At 43.5% G+C, this 26,215-nt stretch overlaps 1 protein-coding gene across 2 annotated transcripts; it reads left to right on the top strand.

The window, feature by feature from the left end:
• Positions 1 to 1,648: 1,648 nt before the first annotated feature.
• On the top strand, positions 1,649 to 23,049 carry RNASEL (ribonuclease L). Of its 2 annotated transcripts, XM_054981857.1 has the most exons (8): positions 1,649 to 1,776; positions 2,971 to 5,185; positions 6,421 to 6,518; positions 9,968 to 10,170; positions 13,816 to 13,939; positions 17,284 to 17,417; positions 20,100 to 20,260; positions 20,637 to 23,049. In XM_054981857.1, exons 2-7 carry the CDS (start codon positions 3,769 to 3,771, stop codon positions 20,230 to 20,232), a joined length of 2,109 nt encoding a protein of 702 aa, XP_054837832.1. In that variant the 5' UTR covers positions 1,649 to 1,776; positions 2,971 to 3,768; the 3' UTR covers positions 20,233 to 20,260; positions 20,637 to 23,049. The 2 variants fall into 2 exon arrangements, with proteins under 2 accessions (XP_054837832.1, XP_054837833.1); XM_054981858.1 differs by lacking the exons at positions 17,284 to 17,417; positions 20,100 to 20,260; positions 20,637 to 23,049 and adding an exon at positions 14,256 to 14,415.
• The last annotated feature ends 3,166 nt before the right edge of the window (positions 23,050 to 26,215 follow it).

The following is a 26,215-nucleotide window of genomic DNA, read 5'->3' as shown; positions in this document are numbered from 1 at the left end:
TAACATAGCTTGTGGGAGCATTTTGAAGGTAAAATGGAGAAGGGGAGTGCAATAGAAGCCAGGAATAATTAATTGGGAACTTGTGGAATTTGCACAATCAAGTCATGCAGGCTGGTGACAGGGACTCTGTCCCCCAGAAAATGCCCATGTCTGGCTCAAAGCTTTGTTTTTATATGTTGCTCTCATATGGGATGCCTCATGCTAATTATTCTGAAAATACCTGTGAATGAATCATTGGGAGAACTAAAGATGCATCAGGCTGCTAGCTCTTGGCAGGGATCAGGAGGAGTATGACTTGTTAGCCAAGGCACAGGTGGGGGCGGGGCTGAATTTTACATAATTGATCAGACTTAACCAGCCATTCTTTGCAGACTTTCATTCTTAGGTGTAAAGGAGAAAGCTGTGTTAATTCCATGGCAAAACAGAAGTATTCTGCACATACTCAGAAGTCTTCTGTATTACATCTATTTATTTATTTAAGCACTGGGGATTGTTCTAGATCCACAAGACAAAGCACAAGCTGCAAGCAAGAGCTCCTTGGCTCTTGCCAAAAGGCCCAAGCCCTTGCCCAAGGCCTGGTGTTTATACCTGGAACAAGAAAACAGAACCAGGCAAAGATTGCCACAAACTTTCCCGCCTTGCTAGCCTATGGATACAGAGTTGAAATTTGGGGGGCAGAATGATTTGGGGGGCAAGCCTAGTAAATCCTGGCTCCTGTAGCCTTGTCCAGAATTCATGAAACCGTGGCGTGTAAGTGTTGTATGTTGTTATATATGCTTAATTGTTTTAATTTTTAAGTTCATTTAGGATAATGTAGAGAATTGTTACGCTGCCTCTCTAAAGACTAGCACAAAATATGGAGCAACATGGTAAGTATGGCAGCAACAAAACACAATTTCCCGTGCAATAACAATGTCTCCCTATTTTATTTACAGTAATTGCATAATTTAACAGAACTATACCACATGTAACCAGTTCTAGGAAAAATTATTTTGCAGGCGTCATATATGCTCCAAAGTCCATACATAAAGTGTCCAGTGCTTCAAGTGCTCTATTAATATTGCAACAGGTATTAAAGTGCAAATGCTTCCTAGCACCATGTACACATTAATTATTTCATACAAGCTCGCCTTATATTCCAACTGGAGTTGGGTATAGTCCAAGATTTGGTTCCAATAAACTGTGTAGTTCACAGATCACAAGTAGACCTTTGCGTGTATTCTTTAGGTGTACATTGATAATTCTGTGACATCATTATTCTATCGGAAGGTCCAGATCACCATTGTATCCGTTTCCAAACTCTTTCTCACAGCACTCGCTGTGTCAAAACAGGCAGAGTAAAGGGGAGGGCGGGGGGGGGGGGGTTGACAAAACTTTGCCATGTGAAAACTGGGGAAAGTGACGTCATCAATGTAAGAGAACTTCTGCTTTGAACAAAAACACCTGAATCCTTCATAGGGGACACATTTGCATGTTTGTTGCATGGGGTGAAAAAGCTATAAGCTGGAACGTTCCTGAGACATCTTCGGTCGCTTCTGACCTGCTAGAGACCAAACCGAAAGTACAGATTTTCACGCCCCTCCTCTTTCAGCCAAGAGAGTATTTCCTCCTCCACCCCTGAATCAGCTTTTCTCGTTTTTTAAAAAAGTCATATTTTTTTCCTCCTTCCCATCCGCTCCTTCACAGCTCTCCTCCCCTCTTTCCCAACTGTTGCAATGTAAAGATGCCAGTTGCCGATCTCTGGAGGAAAACAAAAGCAGGAAAATCTGCTTGACGGTAAGTGAACTCTCGGTTCCCAGGAAGGAAGCCAAGCGGAGCTGCTGAAGGGGGCACTGGGGGGCAAGATCCCGGGCCTCGTGCTCATCTTCGCTTGTCTGTAGAGCCTGGCAGTGAGTGAATTGGTGGGTGTTGGGCAGAGGGGGCTGATGGCAGCGTGGATGGCAAGGGAGGGCAGGCAAGGCACCATATAAAGACTTCTTCTCAACTTGAGACAAAATTCAAAGGACAAGCTCAGAACAGGCAGCAAGATTCGAAGGGAGAAGCACTGGGACTATAAATAAACAGTAATAATCATTGGGAACAAAAGGGCAGGCTGACAAGTACAGGGCTCTGAGGTGCAAATGGAGAGACTACAGGACTCTTCGTATTTTTTTCCCCCTAGGAGGGCTCTTGGGCTTTTAACAACTGCCTGGCAGACTGAAGTTCAGCAGGTAGAGTTTTCCTGAGCACAGCAGGCTCCCATGGCAGTTTCTGCCCATTATGAAAAGCAAGTTATGAGTCCTGCCAGTAAAAAAGTGATTTCCATAAGGGAGAAAAATGTGTGTGTGTGTGTGTGTGTGTGTGTGTGTGTGTGTGTGTGTGTGTATAGATATATATATTAGATGTGCAAATAAAAGCAATAAATACTAAAATTTTGCTCCTTTCGTTCTTCTGTTTGCTGTCCTCTGTATGGGGCCCACTCACTGAGGTGGCTGCTTCATACTTTTAAGGAAGAGGGTTCTCAACTACTCACACCAGTATATATTTCATTTGATTTCAGCTATTGTCATATAGTGTTATTGAATGGTAAGATCATAAATATTCTAAACAACGATTGCTAATTTTTAAGGTGCCACAGGGCTCTGAGATCTTTATCACTAGGCTGTAGCTATAGCTCTTCCTTAAATTAGGCAGTAAACATGGCCCACCTTAAATGGCCCTGCCTTCAGGACAAGGGAAAAAAGAATAGGCTGTTCATTACTGCAGGAGGAAGGACTGGCTGCAGATGCTGCTAGCAGATTGGCTCAATCTGTTCTTTTAGGCTTCCTCATGCAATTTCTTTCCTTTGTCTGCCCCAGCCTGCTTTTCCTAGTGCCAGAACAGAGCAGGACTTTTAATGATGCATGTGGATGTATATAAGGTAATTGAGGGCAAGTGATATGTCATTTGTTGAGATTTGGTGGCTGGACCGCTTTTTCTTCTTTGGTCTAGGAACAGCAACACTTGACAGCAGCTGCTTCCACTGCCAAGATCTGAAGTGCAGATACAAAGTCTTCAAGGAAGAAGATCCCAGAAGATCCCTGCAGGATCAGAAGGAGGGGGTCTATGTAATAATGCAGCAAAGGCCATCTAGCGGCCTCGTAATCTACAAGAAGGGCATGAAGCTTTCCTCTCTTGCCTGTTCCTGGTCTCTGGTATCCAGAGAGATACTGCCTCTGAACATGGAGTTTCCATTTTACAACCTTGGCTAATAGTGGTTGGTAGATCCATTTTTCATGAGGTTTTTGTGTTTACAGGTTTCAGATCTTTGCTAAACAGATGGATCCTTTTTGATGCAGACAGCATTATGACAAAGGCTTCTGTTTTTCTCTTGTTTGAGACCCTGGGACATTTAAACTCAGTATTATGGCTAGCTTCCTGACACTCCAGTTTGCAATACTCCTCCCACCCTCTGCCTGGATTTTAAAGACTCCTCCCTTTTACCTTTTTCCACTCCATGTATCTGACAAAGGGAGCTCTGACTCTTAAATGCTCATACCTTGGAAATCTAGTTGGTCTTTAAGGTGCTACTGGACTTGAATTGCAGACCAATACGGCTACCCACTATAAACTAAACTCACGGTGTGTGTCTGTGGTAGCATTGCTGTCCGTGGAAGGTTCTTCTGTTAATCCACACTGATGTTACCTTGGCTATACATGCATTTGCACTTACCCTAGAAATATTTTTAATTAATAGAAAGCCAATAGAATCACCTCTTTTAGGAGCCTTCAGGATCCACTAGAAAAAGAATGGCAAAAAAGAACTCTGTTCGGCTATATGATGCTGTCCAAGATGGCTCAACGGAAAAGGTCCAGCAGTTGTTGGAAGAAGGCCTAGATATAAATTTTAAGATGGATCACGGCTGGACAGCCCTCCTCAGTGCCGTACAGGCAGACAAGGAGGAGCTTGTCCACTTTCTGCTCAACCAAGGGGCTGATCCCGGTGTTAAGAAGAATAATGGTGCTACTGCTTTTATCATAGCAGGAATAACAGGCAACGTGAAGCTTTTGGAGCTCTTTCTTTCTAAGGGGTCAGAAATCAATGAGCATGACGACAATGGCTTCACGGCCTTCATGGAAGCTGCGTGGTATGGGAAAGAAGAAGCTCTGAGGTTCTTGTATGGCAGAGGGGCGGACGTAAATTTGAGGAGAATAGTGGATGAGGAAAAAAAGTCTTTGAATAAAGGGGGCGCGACAGCTCTGATGGATGCTGCTAGGAAAGGTCACGTTGTTATTGTCAAAGCCCTCGTGGAGGAAATGGATGCTGATATGAACATCTGTGACAATCAGGATAGAAATGCTTTAGTTCATGCTCTCTCCGTAACGGAAGACGAGCCCTGGAGCCAAGCCAAAGAGGCGGCAGCCCTTTTCCTCTTACAACAAGGGATCGATACAACCAAGAGAGGTGAAGGTGGGAAGACCAGTCTCATCCTGGCAGTAGAACAGCAGAGCCAAGAACTGGTGAAGGCTATATTGGAAAAGGATGAAGTGGACGTCGATGACGCTGACAAAAACAGCCAAACAGCACTGAAGGTAGCCGTGGAGAAGCGGAACTGCAACATAGCAAGGATGCTGTGTGAAAAGAATGCCAGGACGGACATTGGAAACCTCATTGAGATTGCCAATAGGACTTACAACAATGACATGAGAGAGCTTCTTCGGCAGTATGGTGCCAAGGCTAGTTTAAGCCAACCTGATTCGAACCAGATGCAGTGGACATCCTCCAGCAGGCGCTGGGGATCAGAGCTCCAGATCCTCTGTGGAATGTATCGTCCTATGATTGGGAAACTTAAGCTCTTCCTGTATGAAAAGTACAGGATACAGAGAATCGCCCAAGGTGGTGTCTACCTTGGATTCTATGATGGAGAAGAGGTAGCTGTGAAGGTTTTCCCTATAGCTGCAGAAAATGCCGATAAAGAGAAGACATGCCTTGAAAAATGCCGTAACAGCAACCACTTGGTGAAGTATTATGGGTCGGAAGAGCAGAAGGCCTGTCTCTACCTGTGCTTTGCTCTGTGTGAGCAGAACCTTGAGGAATACTTTGGGAGGACAGAGAATACAGATTTTAAGAGCAAGGACATTCTTCAAACCATCTTCCAGGCGGTGCAGGAACTACATGAGTTTGGATTTGGCCACCAAGATCTACACCCAAGCAACATTTTGATAGGTTTGTGCTCTCTTGTGCTTTGCAAGTTGAGTTTGATGCATTTACTCTCTTTTGTAGCTTTGCTGAGTTAAATAAGGTAGATATGAAGCAAGAAACTGATAAATTTTGGTGTCAAGAGTTGCTTGTTTGCAGGGGTGAAAGTTACATAAACTTAATAGCGGAATTCCCTGTCTCAGAAGGCTCAGAGCAGAAAATGGGAGGTACCACATTCTGAATAGTTTTCGTACCAGCTTACTTTTACTCTTGCTTGTTCTCATGAGTCTTCCATCTGCAGTGTCATATAAATTGCAAGTGTTAGCCAAGCAGGGAAATTTGAAGGTGGCTCTTTTCAGTCCTTAGCAGCAGAGAAGTTCTTGAACCGAATCGAAGCTTTCTCGGCTCAGTAACATTCCCAGTCCTCAGCTCCTCAAATCATTGCTGTTACGTTATTAGGAGCCCATCTGAATTGGTGTGGTCCAGTAAATAGACTTATTTTGTCCAAAAGGGTTCAGACACCATGGAATCACTGGGTGAATGAAGGCAACCCATAGGAAATTTACTGTGGCATGCATGTGACCAATTAGATAGCTGATTTTAGGGCCCAAGGGCAAATAGGCAGCACAGACAGTGGCTCTTGATGGCACCTCAGCTAGTTGCCCAACCTGAAGGAAATGGTGATAACTTGGTGGAAATGTGTGAGAAGAGCAGGGCTTTTTTTCAGTGGGAACGCGGTGGAACTGAGTTCCAGCACCTCTTAAAAATGGTCACATGGTTGGTGGCCTCGCCCCCTGATCTCCAGACAGAGGGGAGTTTAGATTGTTCTCCGCGCAGGTCTTGAGTTCCACCACCTCTTTTCCCAGAAAAAAACGCCCTGGAGAAAAGGATCTGGGGATTGTAGTCAGTTGCAAGCTGAATGTGAGCTGGCAGTGTGATATATCAGGTGTTTCATTCCATCCATAAAACAGACATAGTAGGTTTATGCAGCTTGAATTTGCTTCAAGATCATGCAGGGAAAAGAGGGGGTGCTTCACCTTTCCACTTCCTCTTGCTTTCATTATTTTGGTCCAAAAACTCAAGTACTTTCATTCTGAGAAATCATCACATTACTGATGATTTAAAAACAACAACAACAGTAAAATGCCTTTGCTGCATAATTAAGAACTGCCGTCATTTGCTATCACTTTGAGAACACATCCGCCCATATAGAAGACAACGCTGTTTCACTTTTTGTTACCATATCTTCTTTGCTTTGTTAGATGCTGCTGGCAAGATTTTCCTAGCAGATTTCGATAAGAGCAGAAAATTAGTTGGCGGCGAATCTGAGAAAGATCTTATAATCACAGAAGACCTGCAGGTAAACGACTGCTCTCTATTCTTACTCCTCCGGCCTCTCACATTTTGGAAATTATTCTGGAAACGTTATGACAAAATATTGTGTGTATGTACACCAGGGGTCCCCGACCTTTTTCAGCCCATGGGCACCTTTGGAATTCTGACACGGTGGTGGGCACAGCCACAAAATGGCTGCCATGGGAGGTGGAGTCAACTATAATGCCAGGGAGTGAATAACTTCTCAAGCAGAAGTTAAAAATATTTTCTTGTATATGCACCAAATAAGTGTACATATTGAGCTAGCTAAGAAACCCTTGTCTGGCAGTATCTGTCTTCATTTTACAGGTGTCTAACACACTTTCACAAAAAAGGGAAATGCTTCTTCTTCTCCTGGCTTCGTCTCCTTTTCTCTTTACATGAGCCATTCTCTCATGAGTCCATTTGTAATCTGCAGTATCCCATGTACCAGTTGGTGCTGAAGAGTTGGTGAGAGCACCTGGCACATGTGTACAGTAACAGACAGATGCTGGCCAGATTTTGATAGGAATACAGATGATTTTTAGAGAGCAAACAAAATGTAAAGTAGTGAACAACTTTTCACCCAAGTTATAAAAATATATATTAAAATACATTACAACTGGGAAAATCTGATGACTTTGACAGATATTCTAGTTAGGTACATTAAGCATTTTAGTCAAGCTGTCCAATTGTGTTCATCAGAATCAAGTCCCATGTGTATTTAGAACATCACTCTGTTATTTGCACAGGCAAAGTACTTTACATAATTTTATAGATATACGTATTGTTAGTGTGTCTTGTTTAGAATTGTGTTTTTTCTTATTCTCTATGTTTATTGTTGATTATGTTATAGTGTATAGTTTATAGTTTAAATAAAGAAAATTCAAACAGTACTTTACATAAAGCCACCATATGCATTGTATCATAAACATCCAAAACTGGCACCATGATATACACACACATGTTTGGTTGTGGAGAGTGCCATCAAGTTGTAGCTGACTTATGGCGACCCCTAGTAGGGTTTTCATGGCAAGAGGCTGACAGAGGTGGTTTGCCATTGCCTGTCTCTAGAACCCTGGTCTTCATTGGAGGTCTCCCATCCAATTACTAACTAAGGCCGACCCTGCTTAGCTTCCGAGATCTGATCATATCAGACTTGCCTGGATTATCCAGGCCATGTTTAATTAACCATAAATATAATGTTGGATTTGAAGAGCAGCAATGCATGCATTAAAATTATCAATGACCATGAGTGGCATGAACAGCTCTGAACCTTAGAGTATCTTTCTTGTAACAGCCTCCTTGATTATTCAGATGAAATGGGGTTGTCGTCACCCTCTGTTTCAATTACCTGAATAACCCAGGTAGATTAAAGAATTTGTGACCAAACAAACCAGTCTCTTTATTCCAACAAGAACCTGTTCTAAAGCCTACAGAGAAAAATTTCCATTAATTCAGATATTTTATGCACATAGTTTAAGTTACGGGAGGTGCCTAGAGATCTTCCAGAATTCCAACTGATCTCCGAACTACAGAATCAGTTCTCCTGGAGAAAATAGCTGCTTTGGGGGGTGGACTCTATGGCATTATGGACCCCCCCCCCCAAAGCCTGCCCTCCCCAGGATCCACCAACAAATCTCCAGGAATTTCTCGGCCTGGAGATGGTAACCTTGTGCTCTTGTAAGATCATTCAGCTTGGCTCTGGCTTTTGGTTGGTTCCTGACTTGGGTTCTTAAGATTAGAGTCCTGTGTCAAGCTCTCCTGGTCCACTGCTCAAGGTCTAGGCCTCGCTGCCAGCAAGGTTGGTGTTCTTGCTTCCTATTAGGGTAGACTCAGCTACATTGGTTAGCAGTTTGACTCAGTATAAGGCAGCTTCCAATATCCAAGTGTATTCTTCCCTAGCGGCAATGGGATCCTAAACTGAGTTATACCCTTCTAAGCTAATGGAAGTCAATACATTCTTGAAGGGTGTAACTCTTTTTAGGATTGCTTTGTTAGTCACTTACCAGTGTTTATTCTCATCCTGAATCTGTGGAGTAGGTAGAGCTAAGAGGAGGAAAGGCTGGAGTTCTCCAACACAAGTCAGACCTCTTCTGACAACTTCCAGTTACCTATTTAGGGATCGTTAGAATCTTTGGAACATTTGCTTTAACGTCAAGCAATATATGGTGACTGTCTCTGGGAACAGAGGTGACAAACTGAGTAACAGGAAGGAATTAAAATATGCAAAGGACTTACTTACATGTTGAAGAGAACTGTGTTCTTGGGACTTTATCACTTCTGAATGCAGGTGGGGTGATTATATGATTGAATGTTGGTCCACATCTTCCTGATGCAGAGAGTTAAGGTGATCAATCAGAAGTTGGGCTACAACTTACCCCTTTCTTGGGCCAGAGTCCACCCTCCAAAGCAGCCATTTTCTCCAAGGGAACTGATCTCTGTGGCCTGGATATCAGATGTAGTTCTAGGAAACCTCCAGCCACCACCTGGTGGTTGGCAACTCTACATAAATATGCTATTCAAAATGGGAAGATTCCAGCATGTCACCCTGACACAGTGATGTCACCTTCAGTTTTCTGCTAAACATGACGTTGCGCATTGGCATGAGGACAGTGAGCCCCTTCATGTTTTTCTCCACTAGCCTGTGAAGCAGCAAGGGAGAATGGTGGGCTAGTACCATGAGAACTTTGGCTATAGCAGGATTTGGACCCCCAGGAGGCCCTCCAAAGAAGAATGCTCCTCTGCATATTAAAAATATCCCTACACATAGATGATTTCATGCTGAGGAGAAGTTTAGGCTAGAACCCTTCTAGCTGACATGTAATTTTCTGTGTGGAAGGAATTATTTTTTCTGGAGGGGCATTCGGTCATGTGAGCCTCTAACTGGAGCCTGAAGTGGCACAACTGAGGGCCAAACAAGATGTGACATTTATCATGTGTTCACAACAGGGGACTTGCAACCATATGCCAGATGCAAGAACCCCATGGGAACTATGTTTAGCCGAGCCGAAGGAGCCCAACTCCAGTCGGACCACCACGGCATAGACAGGGGGTTGCCAGCCTCCCCCCTGCACTTTTCCTTACACAAAATGGCACTGGGAGTATTATTTGTTCTGTCACAGGTCTCCATTCAATGAATGAGTGGCTGTCCAAAGGGGCAATAATGCCTCTGGGACGTTTTGGCTTGGGGGGCAGGAGTCCCTCCCCCCTCTGATATGAATCCCTGTGGTGTTTTTATGCTGAGTTGCCACTGGAGACTTGCAGTTGCAATATGGCTGACAGTCCCTGTTGGGAACTCATGTAAAATATCTCATCCAGTTTGGCCTGAGAAACAGGTTTATAGCTGGGAATTAACTCCTATTCTGAAGGATAAACGGATGAATCCAACCTGTAATTGTTTTGGTGGGCAATTTTGTGGTCATGACAGATATAGGTGTTTGTTTTCCCATGTAGGGCCTCAAAAAGCTTGTCTTATACATTGCAATGAGGGGGCAGACCCGTTTTGAAGATTTGCCCGAACAATGTCCAAAGGATATAGTTGATAATCTTGAAATTGACGACCTCAGAGCAAGTCTGGGATCTCCTGATGCAAAAAAACCAGTGAGTGAACAACTGGGGCACTTAATTCAGCATCCTTATTTCTGGAGCAAGCAGATGTAAGTACCAAATTAATATAGCAAATTTTCAACGGCCCATTCTTACCTAGCTTCTACTACTCCCACTTCTGTACCACAATCACCCCATTATTACTATATAATAGCCACAGGAAAGCTCAGAATGATTGTGGGGAAATAAAGCTTTTTGAAATGGAATGGAATTTTAGAAAATGTTGAACTCTCCAACCACTTCAAATTTTTGAAGGCAAAAGTCTTCAGAATTGAACATCTGAAGAGGTGGGACCAACTGCAGCCCTGTAGAGGTGGTTTCCGGTCAGGGAGGAGACTTTACCCCACCATACTACATTCTTGTTCTGAATTATGGACCCACATAATACAATTTTAAAAAGCTTGGCGCTCTATACATAGAACTCCTAGTGTCTCATCTGGTGATTTGGCCCTGAGTAGTGAAATTTAAAGGTAAGAACCTTATAAGGGCAATAGAAATGGTTGCGTCTCAGCGTCCTCTTCCTTCTGGAAGAAGGGATTCTGCCCCATAGTTTACCACAGTTTGGTGAACTTTAAAGGGTAGGAAGATGGTTGGACTGCTGTTGGCGAGAAATCCAGACCGAACCTAAAAAGGTTTATTTGAAAAGCCTATGAGGTGACAGTGATAGGGACATAGGTTAACTTTTCCACTATTATTATGTCAGATGAGTCATGTCCAGTATGATTATATAGGCTGTGTCAGGCATTTGTTGACAATGAAGATGAGGTCCCAAAATATGCAGGAATCAGCAATCTGCACAGTTTTGCACGGTTCTTAGTGCAGTTATTTTCTCTCCAATCCATTCTCTCCCGGATGCAAGTTGTGTAAAAGATCAAGTATCAGAGATGTCTAGAGTGTGGTCAGGTACTTTTGAGATTTTGGAGTCAGTTGTCATCAATATGTTGATGACACCCAATTATATAGCTCTTTGTCTAAGCCACTAGAGGTTATAGATTCAGAGGACTATCAGGACTCCCATTTAAGAGATTTATAACAAGTATTTTTGGGGATACAGTACAGTAACCCCTGTACAGTACAGTACAGTAAGTGAGGAAACAAATTGACAGGGCCAGACTAGTACCCAGAAACAGCCTGCTCCAAGACAAACCTAAAAGAACTAACAACAGAACACCACTGGTTGTCACCTATAGTTCCCAGCTCAAACCCATCCAACCTATCATCAGTGATCTACAACCCATCCTGGAAAATGATGCCCCTCTCTCACAAGCCCTGGGTGGAAGACCTCTCCTTGCCTACAGACAGCCCCCCAACCTTAAACGACTTCTCACTTACAACCTTGAATCGGCTAGCAGAGTCACCAACACAGGGCCGATTCCAGATGACTAACCTTAAGGCGCTTCATGCCGCCCTCTTCCGGATCACGACGGGGAAAATGCGAAATATCGCGTTTCCTCGCGCGAGTTTTGTGCGTCGTCGTGAGGAAACGCGATATTTCGCATTTTCCCCGTCGTGATCCGGAAGAGGGCGGCATGAAGCGCCTTAAGGTTAGTCATCTGGAATCGGCCCAGGTATCAACAGGGCTTTTTTTCTGGGAAAAGAGGTAGTGGAACTCAGTGGGTTGCCCTCGGAGAAAATGGTCACATGGCTGGTGGCCCCGCCCCCTGATCTCCAGACAGAGGGGAGTTTAGATTGCCCTCGGCGTGGAGGGCAATCTAAACTCTACTCTGTCTGGAGATCGGGGGCCAGGCCACCAGCCATGTGACCATTTTCAAGAGGTTCTGGAACTCCGTTCCACTGCGTTCTAGCTGAAAAAAAGCCCTGGGTATCAGACCCTGCAACAGACCCAGATGCCAGCTCTGCCCTCATATCTACCCAGGAAATACAATTACAAGCTCCAATAATATCAACTACACTATCTCTGGCTCTTACAGCTGCTCATCCTCCAATGTGATATATGTCCTCATGTGCCAACAATGTCCATCTACTCTGTACATTGGACAAACCAACCAACGGCTGTGCAAAAGAATAAATGGACACAAATCTGACATTTAAAATGGCAACATCCAGAAACCATTGGGAGAACACTTCAATCTATCAGGACATTCCATCAAGGACTTAAAGGTCACTGTAGTTAAACAGAAACCTTTCAAAAACAGAATCCAACGGAGAAACTGCTGAATTGGAATTCATATGTAAATTTAACTCAATCAGGCTTGGATTGAATAGAGACTATGAATGGTTATCTCATTATCAGAAGTAACTGATTTCATTATCAGAAGCAAACTGATCCCATTATCAGAAGCTACTGATTGAATCTACTCCCCCCTCCCCTCTCCACCTATATATCTGACCAGTTTCTTCTTACCCTCCATGCATCTGAAGAAGAGAACTGTGATTCTCGAAAGCTTATGCTACAGTAAAGTTGGTTAGTCTTAAAGGTGCTACTGGACTCTTTTCTATTTTGCCACCAGAGGTTGCAATCTTTGTCCTGAGCCTGTCAGCTGTGGTCAAATTGTTGAGAGAGCACGTTGAAGTTGAATCTAGACAAGATGGATTGGCAAGGCCAAGGTTCTAGAAGATAACAGCACTCCCCACTTTTGACATGATGCTGTTACCTTTGGCTGGTTCCATTAAGGATTTAGCAGCATTGTTAGATCTTGTTCTTTTATCACTTGTTTGTTTGTTTTGTAATAAATTATTTCAGACAGCGAAACAGGTTAATGCGGTAGCTAAAACCACAATTTACTATATGCATTTGGCTCAAAAATTAGCCCCTTATCTCGACTATTGGCCACGCTGATCCATGCTACAATAACCTTGAGGGTAGATTATTGTAACATAGTCTACCTTGATGACTGACTAGTACAAAATGCTGCAACTCTGTGTACTGTCTGGAGTTAGCCACAACTCACATATTTTAACCAGTGTCAAAGGCCTTGGCTGCCTATTTGTTTCTGGGTCCAATTCAAGGTGTTGGTTATGACCTATTAAAAATGTCTGTGGCCTGGGACCCATGTGTCTTCAGGATAACCTCTTCCAATGTACTCTTGGGTAACAGCTTGGCTCATCAGACCTAAACCATCAGTAAGGCAGTTTAGATCTGAATCTGCCTGCTTCTGAACTTTTTCAGCAGTGGATCCTATGTGATCAAATCCTGTGCAGCTCAGGAAGACTCCCATATTATTAGTGTTGCAGTAGCATTGTAATGAGACAGGAGAAAAAGGTTTTTCTTCTAAGAGAAAAAGATTTTTATAGGTGTCTGAATTTGTTTAAATCTGTACCATATGTAGTTTTTGCTTGTTTTGTTCTGGTGTATATTGAAAATCATTTCATTCCACCTTGATCCTTTTTAAAGGAAAGGCAGGCTAAAAAGGCCTTTAAATAAGGATCCCAGGAAGGTTAGCAGGATACTGGTGAAAGGAAACAACCAGGCAAGCAGTGTTATTAAAGGACTATGGCAAACCATAGTGGGATTGCAAAGGCAGCTTGTGAAGCTCTGAGAAGGCAAAAATCGAGGCCGAGTGTAAGCGCTTCTTGTCTTGTGGCAGTAGTGGTACTTGTAGCTGAGCGTTATCAGTTACAATTTACTTACCTGCATCTTTGCGGCAGACTGCAGTATACACGCGCCATGGCTTTGTTGTTTTTATCTTGGCCGTAGTAGGGTACCATTTTTACAATTGCCTTCTGTTTGGCAGGAAATACAGGTTTTTAAGAGACGTTGGGAACAAAACACGCAATACGAAACAGACAAAGGAGAGTGAAGCGATTCGGAACGCTTTGGATAGTGGCAAGCACCGTTTCGAAGACTGGAGGGAAAAGGTAAGATATTGATAGGGCAAGATGTACTAGAAAAGCTTTCTTAAGGCTCAAAGGGACCCAATGAAGATCAGGCATCTCAGTCTACCCATAAAATGCAAATTCAATCCTCGCACAGCCTCGATTTATCTCAGGCTGTGCAAGGATCCCCCTCTTCCTTGCCCAGCCCAAGACAAATCAAGGCCACTTGGAGACAGTAAGGGCTAAGACAGACCAGATGAAAATCACTATTTTCATCTGGTCTGTCTTAGCCCTTACTGTCTCCATTTTAAGGCTTGACTTGAAACAGGGTTTTGTCCTTTTTGTTTTCTTAATCCAGGAAGCATTTTCTTTCTTCACGACTGAGGACTTTTCTATCTAAGGGACGGTCTCCAGTGATGAATTCATACAGCAACTCAAAGCTTGTGGTTTATCACTTACTCACAGACATGATGGCACCTTCTGCTCATGATGACCTGGTGTGGTCTGCATTTCATGATCTGTTTGAACCACATGCAGAATCTACATGCTTCATGCTAAGCAGCATGTCCAGTTCTACATGTGACTACCCTTGAAGATGCTGGACGCATCAGCTGGTTCATAATACAGCATCACAGTTATTAAGTGATATTTAGTGTGTTATGCATATTATCCCAAGTCTGAAATCAGGGGTGGTCTTAATGATTCTCGGGACTTGGGCAAAAGTCCACAAATCTCCAGGAATTTTCCAACCCAGAGATGGCAACCCTAGTGGTACCAGTCAGCACAGGACAGGTACCCCAGATGTCCCAAGGCTGACACTGTTTCTGGTTGAAGTCTTCATACTGGCCGACTGCCAATTTGCCTCCATGTTCAGTTCAAGGTGCTGGTATTAAAGTTTCAAGCTTTTCACAACTAGGGACCCTCATGTCAAAGGGACCATCTCCTCTCATATGAGCCTATATCGTAGCTCCAATCATAATTCCAAGGTTTTTTTTTTTATATATAATTTTTTATTTTCAATATCTAACATACAACTACTACATACATACATACCCTACAGAACAGTAACTACAAAAGACTACAATAACACAAGGGATAGGAAAGAGGAGAGAAAAAAGAGGGAGGGAGGGAGGGAGGGGTGGAAAAAAGGGGAAGGTACCCTACAAACACTAAACACTAAACACTACATTTCTGTTTTCCCTTCATACTGCCATTATTCAAAAGTTAAAGCTTTATATTATATTGATGGAGTGGTTGACCTTACTAAATGCAAATTACAATTTAATTTCAAGTTAAATTTTTCTTCCCCTCCTGGGTCCCGGACGGAGTTATCTCTGCGCAACTGCAGCCGCAGTGCTCGTTTCCTCCCCCTCCCCCTCAGACTTCTCCTTTTCGTCTTGCTTGGTGCACTGGAATTCTGGGTTCCTGTCCTCAAAATCCCTTAGTTGATCTTCTGATAATATCTTAAAGGCTTGATCTTTATGGGTGAACCAGATTCCTTCCGGAAATAACCATTTGTACTTTATTCCACGTTCTCTCAGAAGAGCTGCGAACTTTTTATACTTAAAACGTCTTTTCCGGACTAGAAATGGGACGTCTTTCAATATCTTAATTTTGTTGCCCAAGAAGTCCAAATCCGCATTGTATGAATTATATAGGATAGTGTCCCGGATCCTCTTAGATGAAAAATCGATGATGATCTTGCGCAGCAACTGACGCTTCATTGCATACTTTGAAGTAGCCCGACGGGCTTCCAAAATGGCGCTTTTAACTTCTTTAGTTGCCCTCGCGGATGTCGCCAATAGTTCCGAGACAAGACCCCGTAAGTCCTCGTTTTCCTCCTCTTTCACATTCTGGAGGCGCAAAATTGTCTGTGTTCGTTCCACTTGTAGCCCGATCAACTGATTCTCCACCAGTTTAAGCTCTTTATTCGTAGCCTTCACGAGTGACGCACTTTCCCGAGCAGACTTCTCTGCCCCCCCCGCTGCTTCCTTGATGGTTTTCACTTCGCTCTCCATTAAGCCCACCCTTTGATCTGTTTCATTCAGCTTGTCAACAAAGGGTTTTATAGCTTCACCAACCGCCCTCCGTACAATTTCCTCCAGCGATTCTCCCTTTAAGGCAGCCGAAACTGACTTGCCAAGGGCAGGACTTTGTTTTTTTGTTGCCATTTGGGGGGGGGGTGCCAACCAAATTTTGAGACTCAGCAAAGGGGAAGAGTGAGCCTTCTTAGCTTCAGATCTCACCTCTCCTTCACGTACGCTTGTAATAACAGAAGGAATTCGCTTACTTGTAGGCTCTCGCCTAGTTCTGCTCTTTGCCGTTTCTCATGGCCCGGCAGCACTCGAGGCGCCGCGCACGTCCGCCGGCCTCCGTAGGGACAAACGGGCAATTAACCCCCCGCATTGATTCCAGGGGGCTCTTCCCGCAGCGTCCCGGACCCAGCCTCCCTCACTGGGAGTTTTGGGGGCTAATCTTCGCAGATCAGCCGCCCAGACAGGGTGCCCGGCCGCTTCCTCTCGAGCCAGCGAAGAGGAGCGTCCGACATGGCGGAGAAAACGAAACCGAATCCATAATTCCAAGGTTTTTTAGTTTTCCTGCCTCCTATGGCTCTGAAATAGCCTTCCAAAGAGGCAAGAACAACTCTTAACTCTTCAGACATTTGGGAAACCTTGCAAAGCTGAGTTGCTCAGGTGCTCTTTTCATGGGCTCTGAAGGGCTAGTCATGTATGCTGGATAAGGCTGTTTTCTGTATTTTTAAGTTTTTAACAAGAAATTTTACGGTGAAGCCACTTTTGAGTTCCACAAAGTTTTAAATACCTTAGATTAAATGAAGGGGTTTCTATTGCACTATTAAACAAACTTTTTTGTGATATCCCATTAGAAAAACATGGAGGACAAATTAAGCTCTGTTAGATATATGGAACTTTTATGTTTAGAGGCAGTACAACTGTGAATACTGGATGTTAATGAAAAATCAGAGGATGGCCGTCGTCTTGATGGCCCTTCTTGAGAGTTTCCTGGACACTGAATGTTTATGTAGTGCATTTTAATCCCATTCTTCCTCCAAGAAGTTCAGGGTGATGTCTATGGTTTTTCACAACAACCCTGTGAGGTAGGTCAGGTAGAAAAAAAGTAACCTGGATTGCTTCAGGGCCCATTTGAGATTTGAGTCTTGAACTCCCACAACCTGGGCGGACTACATCAGACCACCCAGAGTGTTGAACTAAGCAAACTTGAATTCCTGTGTAAATGAAATAGATTTGCTGTGTTGCCAGATTTTAAATGCTTGAGTGGAATCTGTTAGCTGCAAGTGAGAATTCTCTTGTGAAGTGTGGGTTTTTATGAATCTCAAAGAACGACAGTGACAATGAATCTTTTTTCAGGTAGACGAAATGGTTCTGGATTGTATGGTCTATCCCAATTCCTCTCGAAGGAAGGCATCTTATAAGAACAGTTTGACAGATTTGCTGAGGCTAATCAGGAATATTGGGGAACACCTGCACGAGAAGAACGATGAGTAAGTGAGAGCAGATATCTCTAGAGTTGTAGCTAGCCCAGGCTTGGGCAAGATTCAAGCTACATTTCCGTGCCTTGTCTGTGCCCTCACGCCCCTGTACTAGCAAATCACAAGCATATTGTGTACATTACAAGACAGGCTACCGTTTGCTCATTTCCATCAATTTGGGGAGAAATAAACTCTCAGGAACGGCTATCCAGTGGCCAAGCTGAGAGCCTTGCTACAAGTGACATTTTACTCGTGAAGGATAAAGGATCATTTTCGCAAGTCTTTCTGGGAACTGAAGTTCCTCTCCCCCACCACTTTTCCTTCTGTTCCTTCCCCTCGCTGCCTGAAGAGACAGAGAGAGCCTAGGGTAACATCAGCTTTTGCAAATCGTCTTGCTGGGGGGGGGAAGGAATGCTCTGGCGAAAGCTGAGAAAGTTGCAGCTGCCTGCCCAAAAGATCATTGAGAGGAGGCTTGTGACTGGAGAAATGATTTGAAAAGTTGCTGTTGCCGCAGGCTTTCTCTCGCAGCGAGGGGAAGGAACAAAAGGAAAAGCGGTGGGGGAGAGGAACTTCAGTTCCCAGAAAGACTTGCGAAAATGATCCTTTATCCTTCACGTGTAAAATGTCACTTGTAGCAAGGCTCTGAGATTTACACCCTGTATTCCCGGTTCAAGGCTTACAGGCCAACAGCCCATTTAGTTCAACATCCTGTTTCACACAACAGCTAAAACAGTTTCCCTAGAGGGCCAACACGAGGGCAGAGCCCAAGACCTCTTTCTAGCACTAATGTCACTGTTTCTGCCTCTGCACATGGGAATTCCCTTTAGTCACCTTGCTGTTCATGGACCATTCATGCATGCATCTATTTTCTCTTTAAAGCTATCTATGTTTGTGGCCAACATGACGTCAATTGGCAGAAAACTCCACAATTTAATTACTCACTGAATAAAGAAGTACATTTTGGGAGTGGGGGTGGTCCTTAATCTATTCCCATGAACTTCATTGGGTGCTTCTAAATTCTAGAGGGAGAAAAGTTCTCTGTATCCATTTTCTCCACCCCATACATCATTTTATGAACTCCTGTCATGTTCTCCTTTAGTCATCTTTTTTAAAAACAGAGAAGTCCCAGCCTTTCCTCATACAACAGATGATCAAACCACTTAATCATCTTGGTTGCCTTCTTCTGCACTCTTTCCAGCTGTGCAATATCTCTTTTGAGGTACAGTGACCAGATTGTACATAGTATTCCACATGAGCTTGCACCGTAGAGCTTTTAAAAAGCATTTCGCTTGATTCAAAAGAGAAAATATTTAATAGGAATTGTTTTCAGTGCTCTCCCCTACAAGTTCCCCTATTTTTCCAACAGAAAAGTTTTTTAAGTCCTCAGACTCCCTCTTCCATTTTTCTTGACCCCCTTTCCAGCCCTTCACATCTCCAATGTGAATTTCCCATTCCAGGCACTGAGCTCCCAACCATATATATACAGTTAATAGCCCCCCCCCCTTTGTATATAACTCTTTACACTTTCATGGAATCTCATTCACCATTTTGTTACCCATTAAGAATTCTGGAACTCTTCCCAGTCTGCTCCAGGTTTCACCATTGCGCTTTTCTCTTCATAATAATCCTGTGAAGTAGGTTAGGCTGAGAGTTTGTGACTGGCCCATGGTCACCTAGCAAACTTCTATGGTAGAGTGGGGTATTTGAACCTGAGCCACCCAGATCCTAGAATTTGGATGGGGCGACAAAGGCTTCTCCAGATGACAATTCCTTTGACACCATGGCATTTAATTTGGAATCCCTTGAGATAAAAAAATCATAATCGCCATCTGTGCCATTGTGGTCCAAGTTTGATACTAGACTAGCCACCAACTGCAGGACACCATTCTTTCAGAAGCGAGGGAAGAAAATGCATCTTCTTAGTAGAGGAAGATAAGGTATTTTATGCATTTAATTACTTTATTTATAGCCCACCTTTCTTGCTGAGACAAAATGGTTTACACATGTGCCTTTGTTACAATGTAAGGGCACTATATCATGTATAGAAGAACACTCAATGAAATGCAGTGTTCCAAAGGGGACAGTTACATCTTTCAGAATGCTAGGTTCCGTAGTCCCCATTTAATCATTCATAAAACAGTTCGTAGTTTTGAAAAAAATAAATGAGCTGATATCTAGAGACCAGATAGGGAAAGTTATGTTCTAGGAACGTGACTTTGCCAGTTGAGAGGCTCTTGTATTTTTTAAGAATTGCAGTCTCTTTTCCTATGCGGTGTCAATAGACATTCTACGGAGCAGACTACAACATTCTTGTTCGTACCTTCTTTGCCTTCTGATATGTGGCATTAGAAAAACCAGCCAGGAGCATAAAGCAGAGATTTTGGGAAACTGACCTGCATCTTCTAGCAGGGATGCTGATATGAGGAACAGAACAGGACTGGGGGCTTGCATATTTTTTAAAAGTTGTACATCAAGCTATTATTTATTTTACTTATAGTCTGCTTCCATGCAAGCTGTCTCAACTTTCCCTGCAAGCTGTACAACTTTAAATATATATGTATATGTATATGTATATGTAAATAAAAAAACACCTTGGTAGCAATCGTGTAAATACAATTTAAAGATGATACTAGATACTAGACTTTTAAACTAGCCCTCTCATAATAAAAATATGAATATTTTCTTCGATCTCAGGGTGAAGGCGATATTGAAGAATCCTGAAGAATATTTTCTGAACCTTTTCCCAGAATTAACAATGCATGTCTATCATATCTATCTATCACATCATGAACTTTTTCCAGACATCCAGATTCCTTCTCAACTGTAACAGGACCAGTGAAAATCAGTTCCTGCAGGTAACACTTGTGGCTGTCTCTAGCTTGTCTCCATTTCTCTAAGGTGCCCAAATGAATAATTCACAATGGACCAAAAGATTGAAAGTCCTCACGAAGATCCAAACTCTCAAGTCCTGTATTTGAGTACAAACAAGCTGGATTTGTTTCACCCCGAGATAAAAGTTCTGAAAAATTAGAAAGGCAGCATGGTCTAAAATCCTCAGCTACCAGCCCTCTGGACTCTATATAAACTTGCAGACTTCAGAAGCTGGTATTCTTATTCCAGCAATTATGTTGATATTGGAACACAGTAATTCCATGGCATGCATCTTTAAGAGGTAACTACTGCTCACTTGCATATGGGTATTGAAAAGATTTGTATTTTCTTTTATTCCAGGGTGCAGAGGATAATCAAAGAGCTTGGAATATTCTGATGTTCTTGCCAGAATCAACAGCTTACATCTACCGGAACAATTTTCAAAATGTGCCCAAATCTTTTTTTAAATTGCTATACAAAACAATCATACTCTGTCTTTCCTAGCAAAAAAATAACTGGTTAATTCCTGCAGGTGATATTTCTTGCTCTCTTTAGGTGGCCTCCGCTTTACTGAGTGGCCAAACAGCATCATCCAAAGTGTGGATAGGAAGGTATTTGGAAACTCCAAAGTGAGGGCTTAACTAAACAAAGAACTCAACCTGATTAGAGATGGGTACGAACAGCAATAAGAACTAAAAAACCCCCACGAACAGCCCAATTTGCTATTTGCGAACAAGCTGTTCATGAGGCCCCAGTCTAAACGAACAGGTGGTCGTTGCAAGCCCTGTTTGTTGCTGTTTGTTGCTGCTCATCAAGCCAGACAGTCTGGCACCTGCAATCAATTCCCTTGGCAACTTAGGCAGGGATTGTCTGAACTCTGTCTGAACTCCTGCTGTTGCCCTGGAAACCCCAATCTAAACCCAGTTTAGCTTGATAGGCAGGTCTTCCAAGTGTGGACTGGAGCTCCAAATTTGTTACAAGAGGAAAAGACCAGGGGGGAGGGGGGCTCCCAGGTCTGGCTTTCAGGGAGAGACAGCTGCTGTTAGAGAGACAGGGTGAGGGCATTGGAGCTCAAATTTCCTGTGTGTGCGGTGGGATAGGGATCTACCCCTTCAGGTTCCAGGGCTGCTGCCAGGCTCTGGGGCCAAGCTATTATTTATTATTGGTACATTTCCTGCTGCCTGCTCAGGTAGGGTTTCTGGGAGTGCTGTGGTAGGGATCTTGATGGCTGGAGGAGAGCCTGCTGGACCCCATGAACAACGAACAACGAACATGTTCGTGAACAGGATCATGTTTGTCAATGTTCATTGTTCGTGGATGGCAATGAACAATGAACACCATGTTCGGTTTTTTTCTGTTCGTGCCCATGTCTAAACCTGATGTCTAAACCTGATGTCTAAACCTGATGCATGGAGACCCAATTTGAATTGAGACCATAGTGTGAGGGGAGGGTGCTTTGAAGCCTCCTCCCATGCCATTTTCCTGATCAAAATAGGCCTCTAGATAATGCATTTACCCAGCTGAGAAAATGCACGTGTGTAGGTCCTTCAGTGCATGTCCATTTTCACAACAGGGCAAACAGCATCCTAATTAGGTCCATTGTGGATTGGGGGGAAAATGCAGGGTGAAAGGCTTCAAAGCCCTTCGTGCTGCAGTTCCAATCCAAATCCAGGTCCCTGAACACCTGGTAAATTTTAAAAAATGCTGGCAGGGAGTGCTGTACACTGAACTCCTAATGTATCATGCACTTAGGCCAGGCTCAAACCTCTCCATCAAGCAGTTCGGCGCTTCAGGCAGGACCTTAATTTGCTTCATCAGTTATGGAAATAAACAAATTGTGTATGGAGAAGGATATGTTACCATTTGGAGGAAGGGCAAAAGAAAAAGTGCAGGATAGCGCAGATACAAAATCCAGCTTCTTAAAAAAATCAGCTTTTGTTGTGAGTTTCTTTCTAGGGGCAAAGTCTTGCTGTGAGCTGAAATCTCTGAAGCGGGATGGGTGGTTGAATGAGGCTGCCCACAGTTCGAGGCAGACCTTCGGTATTTTGCAAAGTCCCTTTGTCGTGGTTCACGAGAATTGTGAACAATAAAGCAAAGTTAGTCAATTTTTCATAATTTTATGCTACTCACAGAATACAGCTTTTATGGCACAGAGTATGAATTGCCTATATGCAATATTTTTATTTTTTAAAACAGTGAATACATAGATTTTTAGTTGTTACCCTCCCTGAATTCTTGAGATAGGGTGTCCTAAACAAAATGCAAAATATTTTTTATAAAATAAGGAACCATCCATCTGCCAGAAAGAACCTTTTATTCTTTCTTGTTTGTTTGTATTTTGGATCTGTACAGTTTGGGACAGATTTCAAGCTGAGATCTTCCCTAGCAAATAGCTTCCATTATACTCTGGTTGCTTTTTTTTATGAGATGAAAGAACAATAGTAGTGCTTCTTACAGGAAAGGAAGCCAAATAATAGTCTCCTAGTTGCTGAGAGTCATAGGCCATGGGAGTCATAGATCTGCCACATCACCTGGGTATAGGGTTGCCAGGCCCCCTCAACCTCCCAGGGGGTGAGATTGGGGCCTGGTACTTACCTGTTTTGGTGTGGGAGGGTGCGCACCACCCCTGCAAGTGTGATGACGTCACTTTCAGAAAGTGACGTCATCACGCAGCCTGTGGGCATGCGCCCACACTCCACAGGGGCCCAAAACACACCCGTTTTGGCCCAGACCGGGCTCATTTCAGGCCAATTTTGGCATGGATCAGGCCCGTTTTGAGCCACTGCGGAGCGCGGGAGCACTCCTGCACTCCACAGTGGCCTGAAATGGGCCCAATCCAGGCAAAAATGGGCCCGTTTCAGGCCGCTGCGGAGTGCAGGAGTGCTCCCATGCTCCTCAGATGCTCAAAATGAGCCCAATCCACACCAAAACGGGCCCGAAACGAGCCCGATCTGGGCCAACATGGGCATTTGGGGGGCCCTTGCGGAGGGCAGGAGCACTCCCGCGCTCTGCAGTGGCCTTAATCAGGCCCAAAACAGGCCCGATCTGGGCAGCAGCAGCACATGGGAGCACGCAGCACTGCAGGGGAGTGTGCACGGAAGGCACGCTCCCCCCGTTGGCCAGGTAAGTAGGGGCTGGGCGGGGGATCCCCTGCCCCCAGCGGGGGTCTGGCATCCCTACCCGGGTATCCCAATTTTTGGATAGCACTTGTAGTGCCAGAATCTTTCTGACCATACTTTTCACAAATCCCTTTCTGATAGGTTGCCTCAAGCAGTTTCTGGGCAGAGGTGGCATAGAAAACATTACATAAGAAATAGGAGATAAGGACATTAAAGTGACTGTATTTGCTTTAACTGCTTTAACTGCTGCAGAAAGATTATCAGAAGAGTTGATGGAGTGGAGGATCAAAACATATCTGATGGATATTTTGTATTGCCTAGAATTTTGTATTGCTGTTTTTAAAACCGGTGGTCGCATCCTTTGCTGTTTTATCTTTATAATGATGGCTGGTGTGAGCTTTAAAAAAATCTTTGAACTGTTTTACAGTATGACATACGGCTAATGCAGTAAAGTTGGTGAAGCAATATTCTTCCGTGCTTGATGAGTGGTTAACTGAAAGGATAAATACACCTTGATTCTAGTGGAGAGGTGGTCCATATGGGCCCGCAAGCTGTGCAGGAATATCATGATTTATCCAAAGCTGGCCTTGCTGCCCGCTTCCGTTCCAATCCTGAGTCTAAGACCACAGCTCAGCTGAGCAGCAGCAGCCTGCCCACAGAGAAGGAACACAGCAAGATTAAAGGCATAAACTAAATTATACATAAGCAGCATATATACAAGAATTAACTTAGTGTCATCTTTCCTTGAACCATCATTTAGCTCAGAATACTGAAAGAATAGAATCTACTTTTCATAAAACTTTCTCCGTTCCTTTTAATTATCTGTTTCCTTATTGATGGTATTTATTTTATGTTGATACCTGCAAGTAACATGGTTTTAGCTTAGAGGAGAGTGCGGTATTCATTATATTTTGAATAAAGTTTGTATAGTATCCCCAGATACTGGGCTTTTATACATTGCCACCAGACATGGTTTTTTAAAAAAGGAGCCCGTCTCCCTACTGGAGTTGCCAACTCCAAAGCTGCCATTTCCTCCAGGGAACTGATCTCTCTAGTATGGAGATTGGTTGTAATTCTGGGAGGTGTATACATTTATAATTAAATTATTATACAACTTATAGAACAAATAAATATGCATGTATGCGTGAAGTGAAAACAGATGGAGATAACTTATTTCTCCATTTCCCTTAATCATTGGGACACCCAATGAAATTGATGGCAACAGAGTCAGGATGGACAAAAGAAAAACCAACGCAGGGTATTTACTTACCATCTAAAGGCACCTTCCACAAGACTGCTAAGTCTAAAATTGCTATCAGCCTTTCCCTTTCATGGGTAGAGACTGTTATGCACACCCTACTTGTCTTCCAGGCCAAGGTACACAATATGATTTGTAATGAGCTGGGTCTAGGTTCGCTGGACCTGAATCATTGTCTCTGCAGCTGTGAGGAATGGCATCTGAAAAGTTTTCAAGGGCCAAGTTTGGCTTGGGATAGTGGTGTAGGTGGGAAGAGGGGCTGGGGCTCCTGTCTCGCTTCCCCTTTACCTGAATGGAAATGGCCTGGGGGAGGTTGCCCCATTTTGGAGCTGTGTAAATCCATTGATGCAATAGCATTTTAGTCATATTTGCATTGTTAACAAATACACAGTTGAAGCACAAAGAGGCACCTCTATGGAGAAGAAGCAAAACTACTACCCCACATCAGATCCTCAGAGAAAGACTCGCCAGATGCTTTAGCTAGCTCACAGCAGTGGCTCTCTGAACCTTGTCTTTAACAGAATCTAAAGTGTGCTTTCTTTTCACACACAAACACTTTTCTCCTCTATTCAGCTGGGCTGGAGAAGCAGTCACAAACCATCTGTTTTCAAAAAGGCACTTCTTGACTGAGCTACAGTGATCAGAGGCTAAGCCTGTTACGATGCTTTTATGAAGACTGAGCAAATACAGAGAAGTATGCAGGCTTTAGAGTTAAGCAGAACTCTTCCTCAACTGCTCATAACCACATCATTCTCTCTCCCTGCCACTGCCGTCTTTATTTTTTAACCTTTGTTTGTTTATTTTGCTTTTCTCCTGACCTGAAAGAAGGCTGGTAAACTCAGCAATTCTTTCCCCTCCTGTATCTGCTTTTGCTCACTATTCTTTTTAAAAAGTCGCATTATAATACATCATATTAAAAAAAATAATTCCAGAGGGATAGCCATATTTCAACCCCCCCCCCCGTTTTGTGACTTCTTAAAAGAGTAAAAAAAATTATTCCACAATAAGCTTTCTTGAGTCAGATGCACCTTTTAAGATAAAGTCATCGGTCTTACTATTTATTTGTTATTTATAGTCCACCTTTCTCGCTGAGTCTCAAGGCTGATTGCAGTGTGTGAGTCAGTACAGTCAATTTCAAAGACATTTCTATAAACAATATAATAGGGCATATAAATGCAAATTTGCAAACCAGCAGCAATCCAATACAGATGCTGAAACCGATGGACGTTCAGCTGCATGCATCTGATGACTCTGGAAAGACTTATGCGATAATAAATTTTGTTCGCCTTAAAGGCGAATATTAAAACAATCAAAAAAGCACATAAAAGACTTATTCCATCTCTAAACTGGAACCGGCCCTGCAGTTCCCCCAATCCCCTGTAGGGGCGCCAACCACCGCTTCTTCTTCTTCCGCTTCTCCCATTTTAGAGCGCGCGCGCCAGCAGCCGCTTGGCTAGAAAGCAGGCGGCCGTTCCCTATCACATGACCCCCGCCGCCGTTCCTACGCGGCGTGGTGAGGTCAGACGTCGCGAGGCGCCGCCGGCTTGGCTGCCCGCCCGCCA

Source organism: Eublepharis macularius, chromosome 5 (assembly GCF_028583425.1).
Source record: "Eublepharis macularius isolate TG4126 chromosome 5, MPM_Emac_v1.0, whole genome shotgun sequence".
Lineage (NCBI taxonomy): Eukaryota > Metazoa > Chordata > Lepidosauria > Squamata > Eublepharidae > Eublepharis > Eublepharis macularius.
The sequence above is the reverse complement of the archived record's forward strand: the minus strand, read 5'-3'. Positions and strand labels throughout refer to the sequence as shown.